The sequence below is a fragment of the Drosophila rhopaloa genome, unplaced genomic scaffold (assembly GCF_018152115.1).
Source record: "Drosophila rhopaloa isolate 14029-0021.01 unplaced genomic scaffold, ASM1815211v1 contig_3, whole genome shotgun sequence".
Classification (NCBI taxonomy): domain Eukaryota; kingdom Metazoa; phylum Arthropoda; class Insecta; order Diptera; family Drosophilidae; genus Drosophila; species Drosophila rhopaloa.
In genome coordinates this window covers 15,563,525-15,582,674 of record NW_025335123.1, presented here as the reverse complement: position 1 = coordinate 15,582,674, position 19,150 = coordinate 15,563,525, and the positions used below count along the sequence as shown (strand labels likewise).

Here is a 19,150-nt window from a genome sequence, read left to right as displayed (position 1 = left end):
TTTTGTTTTAAAGTCTTTTATCAAAGTTTCTTAGAGCTCCTAAATTTGATATGTCAATTTTACAAACTATCTTAAACAACATTTTGGTCCACTTTTTAATAAAAATATTTGCCTTTTGGCAAGTACAAAATTTTGGTCATAGTTTTCGATACTTCTAAAGCAGATAGATTATGGTTTTCTTGTTGTTTTATTAGACTTATATCCGTTTTGGATTCCTACGGGCTTTAGCTAATTTACAGCCTTTTATTAAATAGTTAAATTATATTGTTATTAATTTTTTTATTGCTCAAACAAATAGTCTTATAAAGTTGTAAACTTTAATTTCGCAGCCACTTTTCTCACAATTATTAAACGAATTGGGAAACAATTGAAATGTAATTGTAATGTTTTATTTGACAGCCTAATAATAGATTTTTTGCATTTAGCAATCGCTTGGTCGCAGCATTTCTTAGTTCCCAGCCACGCCCCCAGGACCGCCCACTCGTCAAATACCCTTAATTTGTTTATCAATCTGGAATTGGCTTGCAAATGACATCTCCAAACCCCTTTTCCCTGCACATTTCCCTTTCATCCTGTTCCCAAGCAAGTGCCACGCCCATAGCCACGTTCTACTTGCATTCCGCCCCCTTAACCGTGACATTGAACGGAAACAGCACTGAGCGAAAAACTCCATATAATATGTGGGGGCTTACATTGCGATTATATCGCTTATAAATGAGTAGAATTACTTATAATTATAATAATTATTAATTAAAATAATAGCAACCCATTAAAATCTAAAAAATCAAATATTTATTTAGTTATTGTAAGATTTAAATATTGTAAATATATAAAAATCATATAAATGAATGTAATTATTATTCATTAAGACATTAGACACAGAAGGTTAAGTCCCAACAAAATATTAATAGATTGTTATATTTCTAAAGCCGTTTAAATTAATATAAAAAAATTTACTTTACTTAAAACATACATATACACATATGTATTAGGCCCTGTGATATAATTAATTTGTCTTAAAAAATGTATTTTTCCATTGTGTTGTTACATATATATAAAATTTATTTAACAGTTTGTTAGAAGTTATTTAATTTAATTAAAAAATACGCAGAGTGTCCAACGTTTACTTCTAGATTTCTGATGTATTTCAGGTGTACAATTTCATGGCTAATTATACCTTTTGAGTACAATCTTTTTCTCTGTGTGGCCTTACCGTCTGGGTTTTTAGGTCTGGTGGTGCTGGCGCACGTGTAAAAGTTTGTAGCTCCGGTCACGTGACCGCACGTGTCCCGCCAGTCGTGCCGTTGTGCCGTCATACAGTCGTACCCCGATAAGGTACACCCCGTCCAAAGTGCGGCGACTGGACCGCCGTGATAAGCGCAACCTGACAACCGAGCGCGTGTTCCTGAGTTGCTCAGGAGATGTCAACGTCCAGGTCCTGGATTCCCGCTTCCGCCGGCCGTTCCACCCGCCTATCTGGACGGATCTGGGATGAAAAGGGGGCCGGGGATCGGTCCAACCTTCCATCATTGATGGTTTTGTTAGCGTAAATATCTTAATTCACCGCTTCGCCGCCCCCGACACGCGTGAATCGTGTGCATTTGACATGAGAATCGCTTCCCGTTTTCCGTTTCCCCGCTTTTCCCTTTTCACTCCCCTTTCTTTTCTCTTTTTTTCTTTAAAGCGGAAAAGTGCGCCCAAAAAAAAAAAATTATTTCGCGCAATTCATTCTCACACTCAACGGGATTTAACGAGCTTACAATTAATGTATAATCCTATTTTGGGAACACCGCTTCATACATCCATATATTCCGATTCCGGGAAAGGCAACGTGGGAAGTTGTGAAAAAACTTTGGATTGGCTGTTATGAACTTATGAACATTTCAACTAGATTAACTCACAATATGCATATCAAGCTTAAAGACAAACCGAACAAGACTTAAACTTATTATCTTTCAATGGATTAAACTCGAGTCAAAAATATTTATTGTTTCAAATACAAAGCAATCGATTTTTAAAACAATTTATGAAGACTAAAGAATATTGTTTTCTTTAAGAACTATAGGTTCTTTAGCTTGTTGCAATTTAATAGCAACCTAAAAATATATCAAATATTCCAAAAACCACACAATCAACATAAATAAATGAATGTATTCAAATTGTATAACATTTGATACAGAAACAAATGTAATTTATTTATTTATTTGTAGCAGTATTCTGGTTGATCGCAACAAATTGAAACTTGTAAGTTTATTGTGAGGCAACTAATTCAGCGAAACCTTGACCTGCCCTCCCAGGGAAAACAAACAACAAAATGTTGAACACAACCCCAGTTGAGTTCGTCCAAAACAGTCACACACATGTGCCCACCGCAATCGCATTTCCATTCCCACTCCCATTTTCCGAACACCCCTCGTTCGGCAGTTAAGTTTCAAATTACAAACCCAATTGATGCTAGTTAAAAAATCTGTGCAGGTTTTGCGTTACTATTGAAGTTCCACCCCCCGAAAACCCGGTTTGTTGTGATGCCCTCGTGACAAGTCCGATTAGGTGAGCTGCACTACAGAGATATACACCGATCCGGTCCGATCCGATCCCTTCCATCCCCTTCGATCCCGAGTAACCCATTGTTGCGGAGAGTGTCAACACAGCCATCTATTTTATGCATAATTTGGCGTGCCAAAATGCGCGACTCATCAAAATGGTGTCATATGTTTTTATCGTGCCAACAAGGACCGACAACAATGGAAGGATACGGCGCACGTTTGCCCGTCCGTCTGTCGCCTGCGGTTTCCACTTTCAAAATGAAGAGAAAGGTGCAACCGGTTCCATAAAAAACTGTTTTTAACAAAAAATTAAAGATAGAAACATATGGTTTAAAAAGGAGTTCGTCATATATTCAAATATACCCAAAATCATAATGACAACAACCTTCAAATCAAGAAAATTTTCTTTCTTAAAATTATATCTACAATTGAACATTGAAATCCTTTCTTAACATTCATTTTTATGAATAAAACTTTGTTTTGAATGTACAATAAATAAGGCAGTTTCTTGTTGCAATACAAAAAATAGCCTTCCAAAATCCAAAAAGATAAAACATGATATGTAAATTGGCCCGCCAAGAAACGTGCAAATTAATATAAGAATAATATAATATTTGGTAAACCTTAATCCTTTTCATAAGAGACGATTTCTCATAACATAATAAATCTAAACTTTAAGACAAGTATTTTCTAAAATTATAGCCTACGGGTTAAAAGATTGTGTCTATTTTCTTTATATTTATTAATTTCTGTAAGTAATTTGTAGATTGTTTTATATTTTTTAGTCCAAAAACTGGTGATCACAGACTCAAACCATAAACTTTATGCCTGGCTTATGCCTTGGCTAAGCGCTCCTAACTTAACGAAACATGCATTAAAATTGAATGGCTTGAGTCTTGGGACGATCTAAATTCGTTTCAGTTTTTAACGAAAACGAATAAAGTATAGCTTCAATCCTTTTACTTGCAAAATGTTTTAAAACTTCGATTTCCGCACTCTTTTATTCATCATGATCATCTTTTTTCCGATTATTTAAATAATTTCATTATTTGTATATTGATGCTGAACCACACAACACATTAAGTATGTCTGATTGTAAGCAAAACAATTATTATTTATTTTTATTTTTTATCAGGCTATTAATAAGAAATAATTGTATTCAGGGTTCATTATATACATTCATCCCCCTTAAAAACATGACAAAAATCCAATTGAATCTTAATTTCTTTATTACATATATAGAACCTAAAAGGCGAACAGTGCTCATTTCCTTCGCTCGTAGCGGAATCGATAAACGGGCGCACTTTCCTTGGTTCCGTCCTTCACTTTCTTCGGCTTCAGAAGACGCGGCTGCTTCAGCGCGTTCTTCAGCTGAATCTTCTGCTGGACGATGCCCAGCTCCCTTTCACGGTGTTCACGTTTCTTGAGCTCGTTGAGGCGCTGCTGTTTGTCGGAGCTCTGCGATGTTTCCTAAAAAAAAAGAAAATTGTTAAATTATTATGTTCTCAAATTCTTGTTTTAAATAATACCATTAGTCCTTTTCTCAAGATAGAAACTTAGGTATTTGACATATTGAATCCTCTAAAATTACCCCTGGCAAGCTAGAAGTTGCTTTTAAACTATAATATCAATGCGTTTTCTCAATTTAAAGCCTTTTAGCTTACTTAAAATAAAACGGGGCTAGTTATTATAAATAAAGGTTAATTTAAAAAGCTTTAACAACATCTGGAACTGTCCTGACTTTTCGACGCTCTAGAGTGGGTTGGTTTTATGTGATTTGAACAACCAAAATCCATATTTATAGAAGAAATCTACAAGAAGCCTCCTCTAGTTTGGCGTTTCCCTTGAAAGATACCCACATGAAATCCTACGACGTCCACTTACCGGCTTTGGTTTTTGTTCCGCTTCCTGGAGGCGTTCGCCCAGGGTGAACGCCTGCTGGCAGCCCTCGTCGTCGAAAGTGATCCGCTGGTTCGCCCCTCCCCCGGCGCCGTCCACATCCACCAGCGTGAGCTTCAAGCGGTCAATCTTCTTGCGCTCCATGGTGCGCTTCATGACCACATACTTGAGGTCCTGCGTCTGCATGAGGGCCAGCTGCTCGGGCGTGTGCTCGTCCTTCTTGTCCTGCTCGCGGTGCTCATCGTTGGACAGCTTGGAGTTGATCATGTGGTGGTAGAACTCATCGGGATTCTTGTTCTGCGCCCGCCGGTACAATAGCTTCAGGGTCTTCTCCTTTTTCTGGGCGTCGAGGGCGCGTTTCTTGTAGTCCTTCTTTTTCTCCAGGAATCCCAGGTGCTGGCGCGCCTCCGGCTGGTGGCGCTCCCGGTGCACCTTCTGGTTGCTCTTCGAGGCCTTCTTCCACGAGGACATCTTGATAAGATGCGATACGCTCTTAAGGCAGTAATTAAATACAAAATCTGGACAAAATCTCGTTTGTTTTGGTTGGAAAACGTGCGCGTCAGGCAGTGTTGAAAAAACCTCCTTATTCAGAGTTGTACAGCGGGCGAATTGGGAATGCGCAACGGAACGATAGTTTCAATCATTTCAATGTTGTGACTTTAAACGTAAAACATCACTATATGCACTTAGCGGACTCAGGAAATGGTTTTTTAAATGTCCCATTAGAAGCAAATAATTTTTAATAATTGTAATTCAATTAGGAATCACTTTAAATATATTAAAGCTTGCAATATATCACGAAATTATATTGCTCCGTGATTCCCCGTGACAGTGACTCGTAGCAGGTCCGCGACTATCGCCCAACTGTCCATCTCAAAACCGCACACGTGCATTTTGAACCGCCGCAATTTCCATTATTTACATCGGTAAAGCGGAGAATTTGACTAAAAAGTGCAATCAGGACAGCCGCAGGATGGTGAAGAAGAAAATAGACAACCGGATCCGCGTGATGATCGAAAACGGTGTCAAGCTGGGCCACCGCACCATGTTCATCGTAATCGGGGACAAGGCGCGCGACCAGGTCCCGATCCTTTACGACATCCTGACCAAATCCACGGTCAAGGCGCGACCCACAGTCCTCTGGTGCTACAAGAACAAGGACGAGGCCATTTCCAAGTGGGTTTCCATCAGCTTACAGGCCCACAAAGGTCTTAAACCTCTGGCACACGGGCGTTCCCCAAAACACACAAAAACTCAGCTGGTTACATTGCTATAGCCTAAATCCGTTGAGTTTGAAAGTCGTCTATACAGAAAATGATCCTAACTTATGATCTAATAATGTATTTACTACAAAACCCATTCTATTGCATGTCCTTTTACAAAGATCTTATTTTATAATCTTTCACAAATTAAACTATCTGCTTTATAAAATTAGTAATACAAACAAGTAATCAGTAATACTAGTGATACAAACTAGTTAAATAGGATGAAGTTTTTGTGAATGTAGTTTTTCAATAATTACTTCTTTATATTTATGACCTTTTAGCCATGGCAAAAAGCGGGCGAAGAAAATTGCCGTGGGAAAAGTGGACGTGAACGAGGCGGACTTGTTCGATTCCTTTCGCGTGGCCACTACCATACATGGCAGATACTACTCCGAGACGCATGCGGTTCTTGGAAGGACCTACGGCGTTTGTGTGCTGCAGGACTTCGAGGCCTTGACCCCCAATCTCCTGGCTCGAACCGTTGAAACGGTGGAGGGCGGCGGACTGATCATCCTGCTGCTGAAGACGCTGCAGTCACTGAAGCAGCTGTACACCATGAGCATGGATGTGCACAAGAGGTTCCGCACGGAGGCCCATCAGACGGTCACGTGTCGCTTCAACGAGCGCCTGATTCTCTCCCTTGCGGATTGCCAGCGCTGCCTGGTGGTCAACGATGACCTCACCGTGCTGCCGCTCAGCTCCAAGACCATCAATGTGGAGCCGGTGAATGTAAGCTAGGCTTTGGAAATCCTTTAGAAATATCAATGACACTTTTTCATCACTTTGTAGCCCGCTGGCGCTGGTCGATCCCCCAACGAGGGCAGTCTAAAGGAGCTGAAGGAGAGCCTGCTGACCGTGCAGCCCGCCGGAGCTTTGGTTAATCTGTGCAAGACATACGATCAGGCCAATGCCGTTGCCCAGTTCATTGAGGCACTGGTGGACAAGCAACTGAAGCCGCCCATGTCCTTGACGGCGGCTCGTGGGCGTGGCAAATCGGCTGCCCTGGGTTTGTCCATTGCCGCTGCCGTGGCGTTTGGCTATGTGAACGTTTATGTGACCTCACCGCATCCAGAGAACTTGATCACGCTCTTTGAATTCGTGCTCAAGGGCTTCGATGCCCTGGAGTACCAGGAGCATGCCGACTACACGATTATACGCTCCACCAATGCCGACTACAAGAAGGCCATTATCAGGATCAATATCACGAGGAGCAGTCGGCAGACGATCCAGTACATAGCGCCCAGCGATACCCATCTGCTGAATGCCGCTGATCTGCTGCTGATTGACGAGGCGGCTGCCATTCCCTTGCCGCTAGTGAAGAAGATGATCGGTCCGTATTTGGTGTTCATGGCCAGTACGATCAATGGGTACGAAGGCACTGGCAGATCGCTGAGCCTGAAGCTTATTTCCCAACTGCAGAAGGACAACAATGCGAGGCCGCCATTGAAACTGGAGGAGTCGATTCGCTACCAGGAGAACGACGACATAGAGAAGTGGCTGATCAACCTGCTGTGCCTGGATGCCAGTACGGTGCCGGGTATCAGTTCCGGCTGTCCCACGCCCGACGCCTGTGAACTGTACTATGTGGACAGGGATGCCCTGTTTTCGTACCACAAGGCAGCCGAGGCCTTTCTCCATCGCCTTGTCTCCATTTATGTATCCTCGCACTACAAGAACACGCCCAACGATCTGCAGATGATGAGTGATGCCCCGGCCCACCATCTCTTCTGTCTTCTGGGTCCGGTGCAGCGGATGGATGCCCTGCCAGAGATCCTAGTGGTTATCCAAGTGGCCCTGGAGGGCCAGATCTCCGCCCAGAGCATCAGCGATTCCCTGGGCAGGGGTAAGAAGGCGGCTGGCGATTTGATACCCTGGAACATTGCTGAGCAGTACGGCGATCGGGATTTCCCCAAGCTGGGTGGCGTGCGGATTGTGAGGGTGGCCACGCATCCCAATTACCAGAGGATGGGCTATGGCAAGCGGGCCATTCAGTTGCTCAAGGACTACTATGCGAGAAAGCACACCAACCTGGAGGACGGACCAACTGCCAGTAAGGATGCCGGCAAAGGTGAGTGCTTTAATGGTTTTGTTGTGGCCTCTATAACTCTCTGAATTCCGCCCAGGCATCGAGGAGGTGGAGGAGGAGGAGCTGAGCCTGCTGAAGGAGCAGATCCGTCCACGCAGTCGCATCCCCACACTCCTGCAGCGCCTGCACGAACGCAGTCCGGAACCCGTGGACTACATCGGCACCTCCTACGGCCTCACATCCGAACTGCTGAAGTTCTGGAAGAGCGCCGGCTTTGTACCGGTGTATTTAAGCCAGAAATCCAACGAACTGACCGCCGAGCACAGCTGCATCATGCTGCACACGCCAAATGCCACGCCCTGGTTGGGTTTGTACTACCAGGATTTCCGCAGGAGAGTCCTGAAGCTGATGGGCAAGACCTTCCGGGAGTTTGAAACGAAACTCTGCCTGGCCCTTCTAAAAAACAAGTCCGTGGACACGGAATCCAGTGCCCTGAAAGTCTTGGACAAACCTATGTTGGACGTCTTCTTTTTGCCACACGATCTGCAGCGCCTGGAGAGCTACGCCCGCCAGCAGTCCGAGTTCCGGCTAATCATCGATCTGCTCACGGACATTGCCCAGCTGTATTTCCAGGGCAGGATCGAGGGTCTGCAGTTGGATCTGGTGCAGCAGGGCATCCTTCTGGCCCTGGGCGTTCAGGGCAAATCGGTGGATGCCCTCGGCCTGGAGCTCAACATGCCGGGCAATCAGTTGTTGGCCAAATTCTTTGATGCCATGAAACGGTGCAATCAAAGCTTCCGGTCGGTTCTGGAACAGCACATCGAGGGCGGCATGCTGGCGGAGGCAGATCTGTCCAAGGGCGAGGAACTGCAGCCGCTGAGCCTGTCGCTCGACAAGGAGCTGGACCAAACCGCCCAGAAGCTGAGCAAGCAGCAGCGCAAGGAGCTGAAGCGGCTGAAGGCCGAGCAGCTGGACGAGTTCCAGATCAAGGGCAGCGAGGAGGACTGGTCCAAGGCGCTGGAAACAAACGGAACGGGCGGTGGCAGCGGGCTGCTCTCCGTCAAGAGGTAGGTGCGCAGATACCGTGCGTTTTAATAAGTAATTGCTAAAAAAACGTAGATAACAACACGAAGTGAAACGTATTCTTCCTCTCTTTCTTTTTAGTGGTGTCAAGCGACTGGATGGACCGATCGAGCAGCCTGAAGATCGCGACCTGGCCGCTCCGCTGTCCAAGAAGAAAAAGAAGAACAATCCGAAACTGAAACGCGGTCAGGGCAAGTCACTGATCTAGAGGAAAATAATGACCTTTTTTTTGGGGGAAAAAGAATGTGGATTTTAATGCTATAGAAAAGTACATTTTGTTGTAAGCTCCGTAAAATAAAGAAACCTAATAACTGAACTACTATATCTTGATATCAGCAGCCGCCTTGGCTGCAGCGGCGGCCGCCCTGCGGCGATCCTTCAAGTCCTGATAGCTGACACCCGGCTCCTTGTGACTGTTGCGCTCATACCGCTTGACCTTGGCCTTCTTGCGGCTGACCAATTTCGTCGTGGGCAACATATTGTTGCGCTGCAGCGTGTGGAAGCGGTCCTTCAGCAGGCTGCTCTCCGTCTTCACGTTGCGAAGATTTCCGGCCACATCCTCGGGCAGGTTCACATCCAGGTCCGGCTCCTCGAACTTGTGCCGCCCCAAGCGCTTCGGCTCGAACTTTGCCTTCTCGGCGCGCTGCTTGCGCCGCTTCTTCAGATCGTTCAGATCTTCCTCTTCATCGTCCAGCTCGTGGCGAATTGATTTGATGCTGCATGCGAAAAAATTAAGAATTAGAAAGTGTTTCCAACGTTATACTTAAGCAGCTGCATAATTTACAGCCGGCTTTAATCTGGCACAATATTCTTACCGAATCAGATCAGCAGTCTGTTGCTTGAGCTTCCTCTTGAGCTCCGTTTGGCGCGTCAGTTCCTTCTGCTTGAGCTCCTTGCGGCGTGCTTGCTTGCTCTTCTTCTTGTTCTCCACGGGAGCATTGATCGTGTGGTAGGGCTTGTCCGCATCCTCCTCCGCGTTCTCCGTATTCTTACCGTTCGCCTCCTCCTCGTCCTCGATGCCCTGGCTCATCTCCTGAAGGCGACGTTGGTCCCTCTCCTCGGGCGTCACCCTGGAGAACATGCTGGTGGTCACGCGCTTCAAGTGCTGCTCCTTCTTGATGATGCCTTCTTCGCGGTCCACCACCGCCGAGATGAGCGACTGATGGTCCTCTGGCGATGGATTGTAGCTCATGCCCGGATGCGGAAGCTCGAACTTCCTGAAGGAATAAGAAAAAAATAAGTTAATAAAGGCGTTTTAGGACTTGAATACAAATTTTTTTTATGGGGAAATTACTGATATTCAAGCTCTAAGAATTAAGATTTCGAAAAACGGGTCTGCTTACTTGGCTTTGGTGGTTTTGTGGTGCAGACTGGAGTGTGTTTTGACCACCTTCTTGCCAATGTTTCCGGCCGTGTGCAGGGCAAGATCGCGACTGATCCAGCCCTTCTCGTCCTTTAGTCCGGGAATCGCGTCGCGGAAGTCCACCTCTTGCCAGATGTCCTTGTCAATGGACACTTTCTTGTTCTTCTTGTCCTCCAGTCGCTGCTCCAGCTTCTCGTAGTACTTGCCTCGATCGCTGTTGGCCTGGCGATGGCGTGGCTTGGTGGGATTGCAGACCTCGAGCTCGATGTTGCGGCCGTTCTTCTTCTGGCGCACATGGTTACTGCGGGGATTGCAGTTACCTTGTTATATTTTGTTTACTATCTGTTGGATTTAACATCGAAACCTACCGCTTGGCAATGGGATCCTGAACCCGGGATGTGTTCTCAAGTGCCTGGTGGCTCCTCATGGGCTTCTTGGCATTCAGCTTCCTCTTTTGCTTTACACTCAGGACGGTGGCCTTGGTTTTCTGTGGGCTGGCATCCAGGACGAACAGATCCTCGTCCTGCTTGTCCGTGAACGTACTGAAAACGGAGGGATACCCAGTTAAAGTCCGAATTCCCACATTGTTTACCCGCTCACTCACCCAACGCGCTCCTCCTGGCGCTGATCTTCCAGAAACTGTTCCACATCCTGGATGTCTGTCTTTCGCCACGCCGATTTGTTCTTCTTCGAGATCCGCTTCCTCTTCGTGGCTGGCTCTAAAGCCGTCATTTCGCCGGATTATTCGAAAATAAAATAAGAAAAATAACAAATTTCAAGTGCCAGAGCGGCACACGTGCAATCTGCCGACGCTTCTCAACACTTATTTTCGACGTACTACAACACTGTTTAAATAGCAGTCAGATGGAAGACATCAATTAGAGATGACACTTTAAATATTTAAGTTTGTAAAATATTATAAATATTTAATGTGAGTCTAAAGACTTTATGTTTATTCGATCTAAGGATTACAGCTACCATTTTTATGTATACAGTAGTAGTACCAGTAATAGTAGTTGTGCTACGTAAATGGGTAAAACAATATATTTAATGTTAGTTTAAAGGCTTTAAGTTTTTTCGATTTGAGGTATACAGTAGAAGTACTAGTAATAGTAGTTGTGCTACATAAGTGGGTATAATAATATAGATCAGTTTTAACTTTAAAGGTTAGTAACTTGTGCGCTGATCTAGCTCAATAAACCGTTCGGTTGAGTTACTATATAATATAATATATGTTACAGGTTTTGTACTTTCTTGCCGCCAAATTCTACCTGCAAAACGGTTTATATTTATATTTTCATCCATATCTTTCAATGGAAAGCGGTTTCTGTTCGTGTTTTTTCGTCATATACTTTACAAAATATATATCTTTGGAAACATAAACCATTTTTTACCATTTTAAAATGGTTACTTATTTTAAATTGGCATTTATCAGTTAACCCTTTTTGCAACGAATACTTTTGTGACTCACTGTAATTATTCGTAATCACTGTCTCAAATTGCATGGATTCTAAAGATTGTAAAATGATCGGATATCAGGGCTTTTTCGGAAGTTATACAAAAAATGGAAACAACCTTAGAAAAATGTGATGTTGATAAAAACCCTAGCATAGGATGAAGATTTACGACTTCCTTTATCAGATAGCTTAATATGCTATGGGACCGAAAACAGTTTAATTGTTTCCCGTTTAGCTAAATAAGTCTTTTAATAATATCAACTACCTTAAAATTGTTGTTAATAATAAAACTGTGTGTTAAAACCAAGAGGCCAGTCAAAAACCGACTATAAGCTAGCTGGAAACTGGCTATCAACTAGCTAGAAACTGGCGTGAACCAGCTATAAACTGGATTGGAACTCCGGCTGGCGCATCTCTAGCCGTCACTCATTTGTATTCTTAAAACACTTACATCGTCGCAAGTGTACTTGTGTATGTGTGAGAGCGATTCAGCTGTTGCTGTGCGTTTTAATTTATTTTACATTTAATACCACCCGCTATCCGAATCCAAATTAGAATAAAAAAGTGTTTGCGGCGAGCTGGCGGTCAAAAGGGCAAAACCATAAACGTCACCAAATTAATACGCACTGTGGGAAGTGGAAAAAGGCCGGTAAGTGCGGGCAGCGACGTCGACTGCGGCAGCGGCAGTGGCAGAACTGACGTGTACCAAACAAAACGCGGTAAACAAACTTTTGCGTTTTTTTGTATTTTTCCTTTTTGTGCATACCCTTGCAAAGTGTCTTATTAATTTGATCAGGTGTTTGGAACGCGACTCTAGAAAGTACACATATGTATTTACACACAAATGCATATGTACATGTGCATATACTTCAGATCAGTATCACTTGGCGATTTAATCGCTTATTGTAAACTTTAGCAGCATACAACCTTTTCAATTGTATTTATTTACGATTAATAGATCGTGCTTAAAAATTCGGACCATTAGACGAATCAATTCCAAAGTTGTCATTAGAACAATCCCATCAAATCAGTAAAATTTGTCTAAATCGAATAACAATAAAAATATTTACCATAGCCACAAGGGTATTCAGACGTCGACTTGACGACGAAAACTTATTCTTTTTTGTTTCTTTTCTATTTTTGTTTTTGCCGATTACGCCGTGTTATCGCTCCCCTGAAATAGTTTAATTTGTTACAAATAGCAGATCGCGATCTCCGCCAGCGACAGACACACTTTGGACGCCACCACGATGAGCAGCTTTCCCAGTTTCGCGGACATTTCGACCAAGTTTTCGGAGGCTACGCTGGACGAGATCATCCGGAATAAGGGCGGCACCCGGCACACCTCCTACAAATTCGGACCGAGTGGCAAGAAGGGCGATGCCTATCTGAGCCGGGTCTTCCGGATCACCATCTACGGCGTGCGGGAGGCGGATGCGGAGGCGGGCCGAGATGAGGAGCAACTGGAGGTCAGCGTGATCGTGAAGGCCATGCCCGACAATCTCCACCGCAGGCGACTGTTCCGATCGGTGATATTCTTCCGCAATGAGATCCACTTCTACACCAAGGTGATCCCGGCCATCGAGGCCTTCCAGAAGTCCCGCCAGCCGGCGCCCAAGAAGCCCTTCGTCGAGTTTCCCCTGTGCCTGGCCAGCCTGTGCGATGGGGTCAACGATTTCATCGCCCTGGAGGATGTGGGTCCTAGGGGCTATAAGGCCCCAGTGCGGTGAGTTGTCCCCATTAAGATACATAAAAACATACGAACCACTTTATGACTATACGGGTTATTCTGCATTTAATACTATCTCAATCTAGGGAAATTGTAGCCAGAAGCGATACATTAATTTCTAGATTTCTTTAATATTGAAGGTAGCTACTTTACTAGTAACCCCATTGTTATACTAAAAGAAAGATAATATCATTGATCTCCTTGATATCTGAAACACTAATACAATGAGACTCGTTGTTATTTTTATTTAGTTAGAAATTAAATAAAGTGATATAACACTTGTATTGAAACTGGTGCTTCTCTTTTAGAACAAAAAAAGGATTTGCTTTTGTAGAAATAATAGATTATTCATTTAATTATATTTTTTTTAATATGTATAAGCACATATAGTTGTTTTCAGTTACATATTTGACTAAATAATATTATGTTTTGAAAATACTTATAGGAAAATTATTGTTAACTGATAACTCGAGCGCATTTAATCTCTATATCTGCATTATCTTATCGCTTTAAGGGACTATATATACTACATATTTATTGACTCAAGAATTTAATAATTACGATTGAGTTAAATTTGCTGATTCTACTAAATTGATTAGTTAGACCTTAATGTGATATCACATTTAAAGACTATTATTTTACACTTAAAAAATAGAGAATTGAGGTAGGGTAAATTATGTATTTTAAAATTATCATATAAGGAAGGACAAGTCGTTCGATTCCTCATTTCTAAAATACCTATAATTTCCGTTTAATGTTTTAGTATAAGAATAATATAATGATAGATCTTAAACGCGGTTTTATTTCACTCTTACAGCCAGGACTACATTTCCCTGGAGGATGCCCTCCTGACGATGCGAACTCTGGGTCGTTTCCATGGCGTGGCCCTGGCATTCAATGCCCTGGATCACGAGAACTTTGAGAAGGCAGCGGGATCGCTGGAAGAGACCTACTACGGCGAACACACCCGCGAGTGGTACACCGGCTTTCTCCTGCTGGCGGAGAACGTGGCCAAGGACGCCATCAAGCAGGTGTATCCAGATACCAAATACGAGACTGTGGCCGAAAACTTCCTGCAGGCACCGCTTTTCGACGACCTGATCAACCTGGTATCCACCCGCTCCAAGCTGAGCGTCTTCGGGCACGGCGATTGCTGGACGCCCAACTTTCTGACCAAGTACAACGAGCAGGGAGAATCGCAGGAGATTATCATCATTGACTTCCAGTTGGCCAGGTGCTCCTCCTTGGCCCTGGACCTGAGCTTCTTCATTTACTCCTGCACGAGCCAGGAGCTGAGGGAGCAGCACTACGACAAGTTGCTACGCGCCTACCTGGAGAGTGCCCAGGACCTGATCCAGGATCTGGGCGGCAATGCGGAGGCGATCATCTCCTGGGAATCGCTGCAGGAGGAGCTGAAGAACTTCGGACGCTTTGGCTGCGGCATGGGCATCGAATCGCTGCCGATGACGATGATGGAGGACGAGGAGGTGGCCGATCTGGATGGGATCAAGGAGAACGCCATCCTCACCGACATCTGGAACATCACCCCCTTCAAGCAGCCAGCCAAGCAGCAGCGACTGGCCGATATCTTCAAGCATGCCATCGATCAGGGCTACATCAAGTAGGGAATCATCGCTCTATTCCTGTTCTCCTTGTAATAAGCCCTTGTTTTCTATGATCAAATCGAATTCATCAAGTATTGGGATTTTTTATTTGTAACCCATGTATGTACAAAATATAACTCCACTCGTTAACTAAAGACCAGCTGCAGGGATTGGATTAAAAACAGGTCTTTATGGGCAATAACTGATGAACAGAGTAACATAGACTGACAGATATGTACACAGTGCTGGTGCTTAAGCTTAATCTAATTGTGCGGCGACCAATTCAGAGGCACTGTCCTTCGTGGAGGACGCACCAGTGCGGGACCACCGCATCCGCGTGGATTCCCCGGGCCAAGAGTCGCTCCCGGTAGCGGTAGAACCTTCGCTGGGCCAGCAGGGCCGAGGATTTGGGATTGGACCAGAGCCGCTCGGCGGCTGCTCCAGCTCGCGGCCAGATGCGAGATTCTGGGGGAGAACGGAGGTGCATTAGTTTAAATCCAAGTCGATCTCTAGTACCTATGTGTGCGAGAACTTACCCAGTGAGTTCTGGTCCACGTACTCGCTCCACATGCACGCCTCGCCGCCCAGCACCTGATCCTTGCTGCGTCCAGTGGGCATGGCAGCGGAGTAGACAGTGCGCCAGTTGTAGTACGAGGTGCTGCCCCAGAAGCCGTGGTCCAGGTACCAGGCATTCTTCGTGGACACAATCAGTCGATAGCCCCGCTGCAGGAGCTCCCGATTGAGGGCGTCCTGCGATTCCACCCACGTCTGGATGATGAACCGCTCCTTGGGCAAGTAGGCCTCGATGTAGCGGGGATCGGTGAGGTGGCTGGACCAGATGATCACCGACTTGGGCACCTTGATGCCCGGATACATCCGCTCGTTGATCTCGTCCCAGGCATTGAGGTTCCTCTGGTGGAACTGCGACCACAGCCGCAGGAAGCTCTGCTCGCTGAGATCGAAGCCGCGCGCCCTCATTCCGTCCCGGATCTCCTCGGTGTTGTTCCAACAGGGCAGGAAGACCTCGTCGCCGCCCATGTGCAGCGTCTCCTCGGGGGCGCCCACCTCGGCCACGTCCTCGAGAATCTCCTTCAGCACGGCGTACATGTGATCGTTCAAAGGATTCAGCTGTCCGCAGGGCGGCTGCACGCAGAATCTCCTCCAGGGCGACTGGTTCAGACACACGGACATGTTGCCCAGTCCGGCGGCAGGACCCCACTGCCATCCGTTGCCCGCGTGCGAGGGTCCATCGATCTCGATCAGGATGCGGATGCCACGCAGCCGGGCGTACTTGACCAGATTGAGGGCGTCCTGGCGCGAGTACGTCTGCGACGAGGAGTACGCTCCGTAACGCTGCATCTCCGGCACCCGGGTAATCTCCAGCGGGAAGCTGTGCGTGTCCACCACATGCCAGTGCAGCACATTCATCTTGCTGGCCGCCATGGCGTCCAAGGTGCTCCGGATGAACCGCAGCGGCACGAAATTCCTGGCCGTGTCCAGCAGCACTCCGCGATGGGGGAAAGCGGGCCGGTCAGTGATGTTGGCGGTGGTGACCATCAGCAGGCCGTTGGAGAGACTGCCGGTGACCAGGTTGCTCAGCGTCTCGAAGGCGTGACGTGCCCCGTACACCGTCGTCGCCTGGATGTCCACGAAGGTGGCCGTGTCCGTCGTTCGCACCACCAAGGCGTAACTCTCGTCCGTGGGCCAGTCGAGGACCAGGCTTTCGTTGCTCACCGTCGACCTGACCAGGATCTGCTTGCTGCTCTCCAGCGTGCAGTTCCGCGTGCACTCCTTCAGCAGATTCGAGACGAAGAGGCGGTTCGTCTCGCGAAGGAACTGGGTGGCCGCCTCGCCGGGAGCCACCACATGGAAGCGCACCTTCCACGGATCGAATCGCACCCGGCCGTGCGCAATGGAGCACTCCCTGCCCGTGGGCATCGGCCAGATGGAGCCGAACTTCCCGCAGGACAGCCGGCAGTCCCGCTGGCTCTCGAAGATCTCCGGTGCATACTGCAGCCCCGCCACCTGTTCCGCCTCCGAGGTGCAGATGTCCGTCCGACTGCACAGCCACTTCCTGGAAATTCAAAGGGGTCCATTTGCTATTAGTATTGTATCACAGCAAGCTGAGAACTAGTCACTAGGTTTTTTACTGGGTGTGGTTAATTATATCAGAACCTGTGGGTTTTTTTAGCTATTCAGTTTCGCAGGATACCACACTGAAAACAAAGTGACATCCGGTATCTTTAATAAAAAGCTTGTCATCTGAATAAATTCTTATTGATCCAAAACAAGACCTGTGACAATTTAATGCTTTCCCGTAGCTAAATAGCTAATTTTATTTAGTATACAATTGATACTATTTACTATGTATATCCACTCTAGCCATCTCTTATAAGAGCTTTATTCGGTCTATTTAAGAATCAATTAAAAATAAATTAAAAACTCCTAAAACAACATAACGTTTATTTTGAATATTTAGGGGAATTTTTAGAACGAGAAGTAGGGAAATTTGTATAACCAGAAAGAAAGTGAAACAAAACAATTAAAAGTGGTTTTCAAAAAGTGATATTAAAATTATTTACATTAAGTGGTTAATTTGTTACCTGTGTTATTATTGTTATTTCTATTAAATACAATTATTTTTGTTTCGTCAGACAAAAAGTATTTTATAAAAAGTTTTATATGATCTTTCAGTTTAAGCACGTTTTACAGATAGTATCAGAATGGATTTCATTCTGAACGATGGATGCATTTCTATACGATAAACCTTTATCAGTTTTACGAGGCATTTACGGAAAAAACAATATTAAAATCGCAAATAACATATTTATCTATACCCACATTCCAAGTATGTGTAAGAACAGATAAGAGCTTTGTCATCTGTTTATACATATGTATATGTAAATATGATGAGTGATGATTGATGAATGATTTAACGGAAATTATATGTTTTTAAAACTATTATTAAGAAACCAATACAATTTGGTTCTCATTAAAACCGTTCTGAATTTCATAATTTTGGGATACAAAAAAAATGCTTTTTTGAACTCACAGTTGTAAAATCCCTTACATCTGTACATATCCATGAAACAACTAAAACTAATTTCAAATATATAACAAACAAAAAAAAAGAGTATTATTTATCAGGTTGTTTTTTTGCACTTTATGACCAACTGAACAAAAAATAAAAAAAAAAAAACTCACACAAAGTGTTATATTATTTATCTTTTAAACTGAACTTAGGCAGTTCTATTTAACTAAGACATTTTTCAATTGGAAAATTAAAATTTGTACTTGTATAGAAAATCAGTTGAAGAAAATATTTTTTTTTGTCACTTTCCCGATAAGTTCATTATGGCACTTTCTCCCTATTTTCACACTTTCCAACGATTGTTTAGCTTTTCGCGAAATTCACTCGGGTCGAATGTAATTTCGCATTTAAATGGCATTTGGCACAGTTACAGTTGCATTTCCAGCTGGTTTTGCTTTTTAAGTTTCTAATTTTTTTGTTTATTGAGCCTGGTTTCACTTGTTGCAGTTGTTGTTGTTGCAGTGATTTGCTTTCTAGCGGATACACAAACTTGCTTTGGATGAATGCTAATTTAAATTTAAATGGAAAGGTAACTCAGTTGCGCGGAACGTAATTTTAGTGGAATTTTCTGTTGTTTTTTTAATTGATTCGATTGAACATTTTTTGTTGCTGCGATTTCCTGCCTAGCAAAGACACAAATCTACTTGGGAGAAATGCAAATTTTATAATTTCAAAATATCTTGTAGATTCTCTTTCTATACACTTTCAAGGGAAATTGTTCGGAGCTAAAACCATTTTAAATTTTAATGTCATTTGTTCTTTTTTTATTTCTAATTTTTAAGTTAATTCCCGTTGTTGTTGCTGGAATTTCCTGTCGAGCGGGGACACAAACCTGCTGGCGCTGCCGCCGTCGACGTCACTGCCGGCGTCGTCTGCCCGCGTCAACGCAGCGCCGACTGCGAAGCAAAGCAGAAGCGAAGCAAAAGCGGAGCAAAAGCACTGATAACGGTTGTAGCCGCTGAACCGCATCGTTCCTTTCTAACGGCTTCCTATAAGAGCCACCCGCTTTTATATGTTTTTATTTTGGTATTTCGAATTTATGCACCACCACCCACCGCTCCGCTCGCCGAGCACAGCAAAACTGAAA

At 44.5% G+C, this 19,150-nt stretch overlaps 5 protein-coding genes across 6 annotated transcripts; 2 read left to right on the top strand and 3 right to left on the bottom strand.

The window, feature by feature from the left end:
- Positions 1–3,757: 3,757 nt before the first annotated feature.
- Positions 3,758–5,028, bottom strand: LOC108048465 (probable U3 small nucleolar RNA-associated protein 11). The gene is made up of 2 exons (XM_017129139.1): positions 4,431–5,028; positions 3,758–4,016 (listed from the first exon to the last, which is right to left on the bottom strand). Exons 1-2 carry the CDS (start codon positions 4,914–4,916, stop codon positions 3,810–3,812), a joined length of 693 nt encoding a protein of 230 aa, XP_016984628.1. The 5' UTR covers positions 4,917–5,028; the 3' UTR covers positions 3,758–3,809.
- Positions 5,029–5,310: 282 nt separating this feature from the next.
- Positions 5,311–9,135, top strand: LOC108048499 (RNA cytidine acetyltransferase). Its single transcript, XM_017129229.1, has 5 exons — positions 5,311–5,621; positions 5,992–6,439; positions 6,500–7,778; positions 7,834–8,803; positions 8,901–9,135. Exons 1-5 carry the CDS (start codon positions 5,419–5,421, stop codon positions 9,025–9,027), a joined length of 3,027 nt encoding a protein of 1,008 aa, XP_016984718.1. The 5' UTR covers positions 5,311–5,418; the 3' UTR covers positions 9,028–9,135.
- LOC108048500 (ribosome biogenesis protein NOP53) lies at positions 9,043–11,019 on the bottom strand. Its single transcript, XM_017129231.1, has 5 exons — positions 10,787–11,019; positions 10,551–10,724; positions 10,163–10,483; positions 9,635–10,036; positions 9,043–9,535 (listed from the first exon to the last, which is right to left on the bottom strand). The coding sequence occupies exons 1-5, from the start codon at positions 10,912–10,914 to the stop codon at positions 9,139–9,141; spliced, it is 1,422 nt and encodes a 473-aa protein (XP_016984720.1). The 5' UTR covers positions 10,915–11,019; the 3' UTR covers positions 9,043–9,138.
- A 1,064-nt stretch (positions 11,020–12,083) lies between these two features.
- On the top strand, positions 12,084–15,127 carry LOC108048498. 2 transcript variants are annotated; one of them, XM_017129228.1, is made up of 3 exons: positions 12,084–12,288; positions 12,842–13,365; positions 14,186–15,127. In XM_017129228.1, the coding sequence occupies exons 2-3, from the start codon at positions 12,890–12,892 to the stop codon at positions 14,991–14,993; spliced, it is 1,284 nt and encodes a 427-aa protein (XP_016984717.1). In that variant the 5' UTR covers positions 12,084–12,288; positions 12,842–12,889; the 3' UTR covers positions 14,994–15,127. The 2 variants fall into 2 exon arrangements, with proteins under 2 accessions (XP_016984717.1, XP_016984716.1); XM_017129227.1 differs by having other exon boundaries at positions 12,823–13,365.
- LOC108048497 (chitooligosaccharidolytic beta-N-acetylglucosaminidase) lies at positions 15,061–19,150 on the bottom strand. Its single transcript, XM_017129226.2, has 3 exons — positions 18,896–19,150; positions 15,509–17,046; positions 15,061–15,437 (listed from the first exon to the last, which is right to left on the bottom strand). The coding sequence occupies exons 1-3, from the start codon at positions 19,030–19,032 to the stop codon at positions 15,256–15,258; spliced, it is 1,857 nt and encodes a 618-aa protein (XP_016984715.1). The 5' UTR covers positions 19,033–19,150; the 3' UTR covers positions 15,061–15,255.